The sequence below is a fragment of the Ischnura elegans genome, chromosome 3, assembly GCF_921293095.1.
Source record: "Ischnura elegans chromosome 3, ioIscEleg1.1, whole genome shotgun sequence".
Classification (NCBI taxonomy): Eukaryota; Metazoa; Arthropoda; class Insecta; order Odonata; family Coenagrionidae; genus Ischnura; species Ischnura elegans.
The window spans coordinates 36,019,837-36,031,926 of NC_060248.1; the positions used below are offsets into that span (position 1 = coordinate 36,019,837).

A 12,090-nucleotide genomic window follows, 5' to 3' on the forward strand; every position below is an offset into this window, starting at 1 on the left:
TTGGCCTTCTGCGTCGGAGTTCTTCAATCAGTTAACGATTTCGTCGGGGATCGGGTTGGTGTGGTGGCTAGAGTGTTGGCTTCCCATCCCCTGGGCTCGGGTTCAAATCCCGGCGGTAGCAGAGAATTTTGGGACACTGCCTGATCCCTGCTTGAATGTTGTGTGGAGGACATTTCAAGCGCAACACTCCGTCGGTCGGATGGGACGTTAAGCCGTGGTCCCCTTGGCGCCTTTCATTTAGAGCAGGGGTTCCTAAACTGGGGGGCGCGCCCCCCTGGGGGGCGTGGAGAAAGTCCAGGGGGGGCGTGACACCCAAATGATATAAATAAAAAAATTACAAAAATTTTATCAATAAATTTTTGAAGATTTCTCCATTTTTTTCGAAACTTGAAAACATAAAAAAAAAACAACCCCAATTGATAGTGCAATAGGAGTGTGATACTTACCTCAATAGATCATATTCATTGTAAGATAAAAAGATCTTTTTATTTTCAATGCATCTGCTTACAAAAATGAAGCATCTTCACCTTCCTTAACACTAGAAGGACGGCAGGGGTCATTTGACCCATTTTCAGAATTCAAATTTATTTTTATCTTATTAAAATATTTTTTTAAATTTTGAAATTTTTTCACTTTGATCATTTTGGTCTATATTTTGATAAACTCGCTTTGCTCGTTGGGGGGCTCTGCCCCCCCAGGCCCCCCGAAAAAGGCCTGCGGCCTGTTATGGTCACTGTGGGAGGTCTTACACTTTATTTTGCCGCTTGTTAATTACGGATCGTTTACTTTTAAGTTTGCTAGATAAGGTATAAGCAATATTTCCACTTTCACGTAAAACGAGCGCATGGTACGTAGGCTACAGTATGAATGTAAATATTTATAAAGAGAAACGTTTTTCTGAGGCGCTAAAAAAAGGAAAATAAATTTCTACGAGTCTGACAGTCTCTAAATTATCTAATTCAAATACAAAAAACTTTGTGACCATGTTCCACTGTAACACTCAGTTCCTACGTAATATCATAACGAATTTACACTGAAAAACACGCTAGTTAATTATTTTTTACATAACTCACTAAATTCTTGATTTATGAATAAGATGTGACATGTTTCGCTTGGTAAGCTTTAGAGAGAGATGGTACACACAATAGAACTACGTAGGAACTGAATATCAATATCTAGTGCAAATGCGCCAGTTGGAGTTCCTTTGCATGAATTGGGGCTAGTATGACGAATTTTATCGAAATATTATTTATCATGATCGCAAATGATTTCACTTCAGAAATACCTCTATTTAAAGTTTTAATGAATCGGGATACACAAATATCTCAGCTCACAAATGTACAGCTTTCATATCAAACGCAATGCACAATAAATCTGGTGAGTAGCAGATGACAGCCTTTGGTGAACAAAATATTGTGAATGTTAAGATTTCGATAATGTGTACAGTTGAATAACTTATTCACTCAAGGAAACGTGATTTTCGCAAGACAAATAATTGAATAAGAATAATACCTTTAATTGAATTTATCCTCCATATTTTATTATTCACTACGTTTGATGCACCATCTCACGGATAACATTTCACATTAAAAAGGACATTAACGAAAAAAAGGACGTAAACAAAAATACAATCGTCACGTACCCCATGAATTTTTTCCGTCGGCCAAGATTCAGAGCTTCTAGAGACATTATTTTCAATATCGCCTCATCAAGTTTAAGAATAACTGTTTCATTTTTCTGGCCTGACGGCACTGTCACTTAGCCTTGCCCCTTTGCCTTGTGTCCAGCATTAGTGCCGCCTCACCCCGTCGGGGTTTGGGGTGGGTTGACTGCACACTGCGCCCTTGGGAAAAATCCTGTCTCCTTTTGAGAGAGCGGAGGAATTGGGTTGACTTATAAAATTCTGCCTAAATCCTACCCATGGAATCCGCACGTAGGTCGGAGAAGAAGCATTACTGCAAGTTCTTGGAAGATACGAATCAGGATACGGTTGGCGGTTGAGTCCCTGCCTTTCGAACGGTATTTAGCGTTACTTTTGAAATCTTTGTCCTTTTGTATGAATTTCTAATGCTATCCAGCTCTCTATACCTCCAATGCAACTGGAGAAGATTCTACCATAATGGGCATTGTTTGTAGATTTTTTCGCATGCATATCAGTAGCGAGTTGAGGAAGAAAGTAAGAAATCGAGAAATATATCATAAGAAGAGAATCGTCGCGATGCAAATAGCTGTAGGGAATATTGAGGGTCAGTCTGGCAGTCAATCGGAAACATCAGTTCAAGGACATTCTGACCAATCCATCAACATCTGCGTGTGATGGAAGCGACGAAGTCCAAGATAGTGAATCCGATGGTGACTTTGGCGTAACACCAAATGCACAGCTCTATCCAACAAAATGCAGCTGTCCTTTTATGAGGTACCTATATTCCAAATAAACCAGTCAAATTTGGAATCGAGTGCTGGGTTTTGACAGATGTGAAATGAAAATACAGCCTAAATGAATTTCTATATTGTGGCAAAGATGATGATTGGCCATCAAATCAAGCGTTGGGGAAATAAATAGTTACTAAAGTGACCGTAACATACAAGAATTCAGGAATAAATGTAACTTTTAACAATTATTTTCCATTTATACAGCTGGCAGAAAATCATAAAGAAATGGAAAACTTCTCTTGCACGGAAAATCTGAAAAAAACAGGCGTGACGCACGAATATCCATGACCCCTAAAATAGCCACGTAATCCATTCAAAGCGAGTGTTCAAAAATACCTTAGGCCATACTCTTGCGTAGAATCAGGCAAACTAGAACAATTATGTACTTTTACTCAGCAGCATGATCTCAGACGACACTTTTTCCGAAACGAATAAAAGGATACCAGAGACCATCCTATTTCATAATAAAAACAAAGCGGGAGTAGATATGATGGATAGCATGTATCAATGTGTTTACACGTCTCCAAATCCAACAGCTATATCTCCACGGGCACAAAAAAAAGGTGCCAAATACCATCAAATTGAATCTTTGCCCCAGTTTCCTTTGCATTTTCCGAATTCCTTTTCATGTGCAAATGGCTGGTGTCCTAACACCCCCTGCCACCCGCTTTTAAGCGGCTTGCGTGTTAGTGTGTAGATTTATAAGTAGATGAATAAATCGTGCAATGCACACATTCAGTGCAAAAAACATTTTGTGGAAACAGCGCTGAAATCTGTCTGAGATTTACAACAAAGTAATAAGTTTAAAAAATTTTAATGCAAATTTTGTAAACCCAGTACGCCTATTGTTTAAACATGTAACTCAACTTTTGTATTGAGTGTATGTATTTTCATTATTAGATTTGCGATCGACTACTAAATACGGTTTAATTTATAATTCTTTAAAATAATTGTTATTAACTTTTGACGATGGAAATAATATTTAATACTGTTAAATAGTGTTATTAATGAACTGATTCAACAATTAATACGATTAAACTGAATATTGGATGAAAATTAGGCGTTTTATTCCTAAATACATTTTTGGGGTCAAATGACCCCTAGCCGTCCTTCCAGGTAGCGCGAAACTCCCGTCCTCCTAGTGTTAAATTGAAAATGTATCTGTGTTACAATGTTAAATTTTGTATCAGTAATTATATTCGTTTTTCATGCAATACTTGTTTTAATTTTCATCATGCGTACAATTTTTGAATCTTTCCATTCTGCGTTACCGCATTCATCAGTGAACAAAAAAATCTACCTACTCACCGAATCAAGTAGGCACATACTTGTACGAGTACAAGTACTTGTACAAGTAGGAGTTTGTATGAACGGCACCGTGGAAATAGGGTATTGCAAAATGGAAAGCTGATATGTGTAGCGGGGGGGGGGGGGGGGCGTGGTTCAAAAAAGTTTGGGAACCCCTGGTTTAGAGCAAGCTAATGTCGACACCGGGTTTCTCTCCACCCTTCCTTCCCTTCCCTCCCCTCTTCGCGCAAATCGATACCTCAACTGCATAAACGCTCAACAGTCGCTCACCGAATCAAATCCACTCATCTAGTACTAGTACCCTTATAGTACTAGATGAGCGGATTTGATTCAGTGGGCGATTGTTGAGCGTTTATGCAGTGGAGGTATCGAAATGGCCTAAGCTATCGGTCGGCTCCTCCAAATACCATACCATACCTACGATTTCGCGCCCATGAAAAACCATGTCCTGGATAGCGGCGCCACCTAGCCAGGCCGGACTGGAACCAACGACCTCTTGACTCAAACCTGAAGGCGAGGACTTTACCCCGCCGCCACCGAGGCCGTTTTGAAGTCTGAGGTTTGAAAATAAAGGATGACCCTTATCCCTCCGTGGTTGTGCCTAAAAAACTTAGGCGAACGATTGTGTGGAGTATCTTAGGCACTGCGTTTATAATTTATATGTTGTATTTTATTATTTCCTGTAATTCGATACCATGGCTCTTTTTTTAATGACATAATATCTTGTTTTGTATCATTTATAAATACGTTAGAGGAAACATTTAGGTTTCTACATTGATTTTGTGCGAAATGGCAGGAATCTTTCATATTTTTCAAATGCAACTGTACATTGACTAACATGCCTTACAAAAACATGTAAAAAAAAGGTACCATCATGTAGAATATTGGCGTTATTGAAGTTATCATCCAATAAAATTTATTACATTTGACTTTCATCACTGCACTCGTATAACAAACAAGTTTTTTTTTCTTCCCGCCAGCAGCTGTGCGGGGTAACTCAGTTACCGCACTAAAAAAATTGAAGTTTTCAAAAACAATTTCAATATTTAAAAAAATCACTCGTCAGCTAAATAACGGCAAAGTGGTTGAGCTCAAATACAAAAAATATCAAAAGGACAATATAAAAAATATTATTTGGGGGTAATTGAGTTGCCCCGCACAGTCATGGAAGGGTTAATACTAATGGTTGTCATCCAAATTAACTTATCGATTGTGAATGGCTATCAATGATCGAACCGTGGCCATCGATTCACGACAGGCAAAGATGAATGGTAGAATTCCATTACTGTTCCAGTTTATTTACCTCTTTGTATTAAACTTATTGCGTTGGTATTCTGCGGACTAAAGCGTGATACAGCCTCGTGGTGCGAAATTCAGAATACCATAATTAGTCATTTTTGTCATCTTGTATGACATTATTATAATAAGTTAAATAATCTTTCCACGCCCCTTCAAAAATTGAATAATTGAAATGACGGAATATTTTTATGTCGTAATTAGTTTATTAGATTAGTACACTCATTTCATTTTGGCAATGAGAGTGGATTTGAGAGGAATAATGGATTTATGTCAGTTACAAATAATGTTATTCTACATTTACAAACGTTGCGAAGTCATGAATTGTAGATATCTTGTAAAGATACAAAGGAAGTGGAATAGGAATGATTCTAATATATTTAACCCAAAATATTCGATTGGCTATGGCGAACCCAAAATATTCGAATGGCTAAATTATTTTCTGTCAAATTGAAAATATTGCACAGCATCTATAAATAATACGGAGTTTATTCGTAGGTACATTTGATCGGGATTCTTCCAAAAATTTTAATAAGCATTTATATTATGCAGCATGAGTAGAAAATATTTTGTGATAAATTATATTTTTCGTCCACAGTAATTCTTGAAATGAAGTGCCATTGTTGAACGTTGGCAATAGTAAGATTTTACTCCAATTGGCGACCCAAGAGGACTCCCTTCTGAATAGCCATAATTTTGCTAATGTTTGCTTGCAATAATGGCGATAAGGATATTAGGTGCCCAATTTTTCCATTTTTATGCTATGGTAACCTTATTCATAATTCTACTTCTCCTTTTAATTCCTCTCCGGCACAAAAAGTTTTAGAAAAATAATTGAGATCATTGTGCCTTATCGTCTGCGAATTGAAAATTTTCTAATTTTAAGTTCGTTATTTTAAAGCTCAAGAATGGTTTTGCTTTTTTGCGAATTTTTCTTAACTTTGTGAAACTTCGCTTTGAGCATTGCGCACTTCCCTATTCAGATTGAAAATGTTTTCGGCAATAATTGGAAATGAAATAGAAAACCTTTGTCAGAACAAGAGTCTTCTACAATAACAAAGGCGTCCTTATTACATTTTTGTATGGTTTGGTTTTTATCGTTTTGGTTTTATTATTTTATTGTTTTATCGAGTGTTAATTTTATATTGATCGTTTTGCATTGCTGATATGCAAGTTATTACGTTTAAAATAAATAAACAGGCATTCGGGTTTTAATTACAATAGACTGCACATCAAATGAGTTTGATTTCTCATTTCGTTCTTTTATTTTAATTAAGTTTTTAAAAAAAACTCGCAAGAACCCTTATTACTAAGTGAAAAAATTATTAAATTTTATTTTACAATTTTTGACCTCTTATTCCGTCAGAAAATAACGGAACTTGCATGGATTATCATCGGTTTAAACTTAATTGAAGTTTCAGCTTTGATTTTGACTTTATTACAGCTTCAAATGCATTGAACACCGATGCAATAACTACGCAGTGACCCTTTTTCACTCCATCTGTACGCGGAAAGTGAACGCAAATCGATTTTTTTTTAATGTCAGGGAACTCTCACTTTTTTATGGGCAAGTTCTTTGTCACATTTTGAGTAAACCTCCCACATCACACCCTTTAGCGAAAGCGAATTTGCATACCGCCTTCTCGATGAATACTTCCATTTTCCTTAGAAGCACCCTCTCAAAACGTCAATGATGATCACAAAGGTTTTCGAGGTTGAAAATAAGAAACTGCTTCGCTGAATATCCTCAGAAAAGTTATTCAAGGATTTCAAAAGTCGCATAGGAAAGCAGTCAATTTCATCTGAAAGAGGGAATGAATAGGCTGAAAGTTTACTTGCCATTTCATTCATCATTTCAATGCCAGTAACCTTCAGGCCTCTTCACCTCATCCACATGAAATTTTCGGTTGAATATTATCCTTTTGTATGGTTCATCAAAAAGACCATTTTACTTTCAGAATCCTCCTTAAACTCACTAATGCTTTAATATCAATGACCCAAGTTCAATTGAGGTCCTAATCATCATATAGAGTTTCACCAAATGCATGAATAAACAGCTTTGACATTATTTCTCCAATTTTTATTGAAAAATACAAGTTGAACCGAAGACATTCAGTTAACAGAGACTTAATTTAAGATTTTTTTTTTAAATTTCAAAATACAAATTGAAAATTAAATTAACTAAATTTATACCTCGCTCGAGTCAAAACTTGCGGTACCTACAAAGTTAGCATTGTGGTGTTCAAAATATGCGTACAAATAGTTAAATACCGCACAACACAAAATCAATTTTTAGTTTTAGAATACAAACTAAAACAGTTAACACGTTGATAAAACGTGTTATAAATCATTTGTTATCTTTTTTCATTCCGTGTAGCGTATAACCTGCATGAGAGGAATACGGCATGTGTACCGACGTTCAGTGCGACGTCTCTCCCTTTCTCTACTAGAGAGACGCCACACCTCATGGCTCTATGGCCTTTTAAGCCAATATGGCGTAGCTAGATGGAAAGCATTTTGAGAAGAACTTACGGTTTCTGGACACCTCAAACAATCTTAATAAAACAGTAGTTCAACGTCCGATTGGAATTCAGTGAAAGGTGAGAAAAAAAATTGAAGGTAAAATATCACACTTACTCAGTATTTATTACTTATTCTCTGGCATCTTCTCCGTTTCTGCATTGGGCATTTTCACGCAATCTTCAGGAAGCGCCGTAACTAAGATGGGTGCACACTCCATCCCGTATTTGGCGTCTCTCCCCAATTTACCCTATGTCCTCTATATTTTATTTTATGAAATTATTCTACCGATTAAGATGGGTCTCTATGGAGCACTTACAATGTATACTGAAAGGCTCCCATCCTTTATGTATTTCCCTCTTTAATTCATAGCTGCTCCCTTTCATTCTATCTAACAATTCTTTTTCCTACCTGACATCCTGTTACGAGAATAAAAATACAGAATGTATGAAATGAGCTTTTGATACTGCTTACAAACACTTTTATATTTATTGATTTATCAGGTCACCTTTTTTCTAAATTTGTTTTTACTAGAAAGGATATTAATGTGCTATTATTTTTAGAAAGAATTATTTTTATTATCTTGGCGATTCTTTTCATGGATGTGTGGTAATATTAAATTTAAAACTATTTTATTTACAACAACATACCTTCATACACTTATTTAATTTTCCAGTGCCTGTGACGAACATCGTTTGCGGAGATGGTGGACTTCGGGACAACGAAGGACAGATGGGTGTGTCCAAACGACAGGCAGCTGGCGCTGAGGGCAAAGTAAGCTCAGTTATTTGCATCCTTTCAAAATTTGATTCCAGCAGTGGTTGTTGGCTTGGTTTTTCAAAATTCCTTGAACTACCGTAAATTCTAGATTCTTTGCTTCGAGAATTTTTTTACGGTGGCGTATGGCACGACCTTATGTCGAATTATTCAACCGTGCGTTTGGAGTGTATTGGAGAATTAAATCAATACTGACATGCAAGGATGCCTAATCGGAGTTATTTTCAAGATACTCATGAAGCCAGTACAAACACTCACCTGGCCTATTATAATAATAATAATAATATACATTTATTCCACATTATGGTACATGAAATTTTAATAGGTTACTCAAGCATGAGTTTTTACAAAGGTGGAATATAGGCATCCCTGTGGTAAGAACCAGTGTTGGGGTTGCCATCTCTTAAAGTATTTTAAATATTAGTTCAAAGAGTATATCCAAGTTGTAAGGGCCTCTCTCTAATAGTTCGAGAAGCGAGCAGTTCAAGATTAACAAGACGCAGTTAATTTTATTTTACTGCTTATGCTTTTTCTCCATGGCACTGAGGAGTTTGTAGTTCAATTGTGGTAGCCAGTACTGTGGAACGTAATCTGTAGCTTGGTTATCTTTTTAACCTCTATGGTAGTCATATATGATGGAAAAAAGTTATTCTCATGCTGGTCGCTACAATGATCATCTGCCGGTGATTTACTTTGAAAATATGTCATGTGAATAACATAGGTAACCCATAATGTGATGATTTCATTAAAAAAACAAATCAAACAAACAAAAATCAGAATTATTACATATCATCCTTAATATGCTCCAATCTTTATCACTGTAGGGCGATGCTTTCGCCAGTGTTATTTTCGTCGTTTCATCGTTGACGCAAAAATGAAAGAGTAGAATGGCGTGAATTCTAGCGGTACCATTCATCATAGTCCCAAACCAAAAAAACTCACCTAGAAAATCTCCGAGACAGCTTGAAATTGTGGATACTCAATAACATAGGATTAAAAAAATACCTTGTGGAAGTGTTTTTTCTGGTCGAGTAGGTGTAAAAATAGACCAGCAATAAAGCCAGACATTTCCCTCATATTTTACGGACAACTTTTACGGACGTCATCTCGCTTCTTTTCGCATGTGATATGTGTGCGCAATCGGACCTTCAACTTTTTTTACATCCCCACTTAGACCATTTAAGTAAGTAGACGTGCCATTCGGGCGGAACGCTGTGGCCAACATCGCACGGCGGGGAAGTGAGTGGGATGAGGGAGCGTGACGTCACGGTTGGGACTGCAGACGATATTCCGTATGCGCGCTTGAGATATTTTAACGCTCATTCGCTGCAAAGTCGCTGAAAAGTGACGATATTGGGCACGCAAAATGATTATACACTTAATAAATATATTTTTACGATAAACTAAGGCATTTTATAGCCTTGACTGTGAGAAAAAAGCTAAATAAATCAAGATAAAGCTAGAAGCGATCGTATTAAATAAATTGATTAAGAATGTCATATGTAAACATGAGCGTACCCAGCGAAGGCCAGGGGGTGTAGCTGTCCCCCTAGAAGCAAAAATCGCAAAAGTCTTTAAGCAAAATCAGTACTGAATTGGAACGAAAGTATTCAACAAATTTTCTTCAAACCAACGAAAAATGATATGTATTAACATAAGTTAATTAACTGAAATAAAACTATTTTTTCAAGGAAATGATCTCATAAACTAATAAAGCGCTGTTATAATGTTCTTATAATGTTGGTTTCATTCATCTTTTCCATGCTAAAATGTCTCAACTTGGCTTGCCCCCCCCCTCCTAGAACATGGCTTCCCCCCCTACACCATGGCTTTCCTCCCCCTAGACCATACCTTTTCACCCCCTCTGGTTAAAAAGAAGGGGTCCTGGCAAGTATCACGTAATTTTTTCCGCAAAAACCAGTTTATTGCGATCTCGGTAATCTTCAATAAAAATAATTAAACAAATCGTTTTATTTATAAGCCCAGTACAATGAAGCCTAGATTAACGTATTTACACTGAAAATACACATTTTGAAAAATCCTACGTGAGATTAAAAAGAAGGCGTGGAGCAAAATCCTACGATATTTCACAAAGGGTGAAGGGAGGGGTCCATAAAAAGGCAAAATTATTTTTGAAATATTCCTTATTAGTAGTAGATTAACCTAACGGTGACATTCCTAGAAAATGAATATTAAGACTGTCCCAACGGTTGTGTGTCATTTTTGACCCGTAATTTTAGTAACTTTGCATCGAGCAATATTCATAAAAATTGGCACACTTATGGGGAAAGGTCCTAAGTTTTGTTGAGTTTAAGGAAAAATTTTACAATTTTGACCTTTTGACCTCACAATGTGGGTCCAAACCAAAAATTTTAATTTGCCTTATGTGGTTTTAATGTAAAAAATCGAGATTGAAAAATGTCTAAATTTCATTGACCAAAAATGTCAATTCTTGGGTTTTCGGACACAAGAAACCCGAAAAAAAAACACTTTAATTTACGAAAATTCAACCGTTGACCCAGTAAGGTCACCGTCAAGGTCATAAGGGGGGCAAAAAGAATAGCATACCAACAAAGGTGTCGATCCATGGATTTTATAGGGCACCCAAGTCATTGGTATTGTCCAAATACCTGTATTATTCACTAATTGACCTCCAAGGTTAATACGGATGTCAAAGGCCGTAGAGGTAAACGTCCGGCCATCGTGACACCCAGGTTTCGAACCGTATGTTTTAAAGGGTGCCAAAGTCGATTTTTCAGTTAATAGATCCGTATTGTTGATTTGTTGACCACCGAGGTCTCAATGGGGGTCAAAGGTCATAGAGTTAAATGTCTGGCCATCATGACAACTAACGTGTCAAACCATAGGTTTTGAAGGGTCCCAAAGTCGGTTACGCAGTTCATTCATCCGTACAACAATTTATTTTGACCTCCGAAAGTCATAATGGGGGTCAAAGGTCATAGAGATTTTAGTCGACCGCTTTGACTTTCTGACCGCTTTTGATTCAGATATTTTAAACTTCATTCGCTACTTCGATTACCAAAATTTTATATCCCTCAATAACTTCAATAGCATTTTTAAAAAAGGCGATTGATTGTTTTTAAACTTTAGCTAAATTTGAGGATTCTTTATTAAAACTCTCTTCTACAATTCTAGGACATTAAGCCTGATATAGAAAGTAGGAATTCATGGTGTGGTATAATTTAAAAATTCTATCTACAGCTGACGAAAGAGGTAACTAGCGCGTTTTACAGTAACCAAGTATTTTCTTATACATGCGACTTCCGCAGTTTCACAAAATTCTTTCAGCATTTGAAGACGCACAGTGTAATGTAGAAATAGAAATATATTTTAATGACAATATTTTCCACATCTGCGGGCAACAAAACAGCAGCTGTTTGAACGGCCTTATGTATCATGTGCGCTGCAAAACCGATTTGATAACTTGTGATGTATAGACCTTAGATCTGAAGGAATGACTATAAAAAATAGAATGGAAATACATCCTTCTGCTAATGCTAGTTTCTTTTCTTCGTTTTCATAAATTGTTTTTACTTAAAATTTCTGTATTTTGGAGGAAGATAGAGCAGTATTTAAATATCTTTTATGGTCTTGCGTCTCCAAGTGCTTCGAAATATCATACTGCCGTGAAAAATAGAAATTTATCTGTTACACTTCACACATTTGACAGAGTAATCGCGTCTGGATTTTTTTTAATAAAATGAGATTCACTTCTTAGATGATATTTGAATCCAC

General features: G+C 36.6%; 1 protein-coding gene across 2 annotated transcripts in view; it reads left to right on the plus strand.

Annotated features, from left to right (window-relative positions):
• Positions 1-12,090, plus strand: part of LOC124155661 (rabphilin-3A) — a 340,415-nt gene that overhangs the window by 169,905 nt on the left and 158,420 nt on the right. For both annotated transcript variants that reach the window (XM_046529670.1, XM_046529669.1), the window contains exon 3: positions 8,234-8,331. In XM_046529670.1, the coding sequence (XP_046385626.1) occupies positions 8,261-8,331 (71 nt within the window). In that variant the 5' untranslated portion in view covers positions 8,234-8,260. The remainder of the gene's footprint in view (positions 1-8,233; positions 8,332-12,090) is intronic.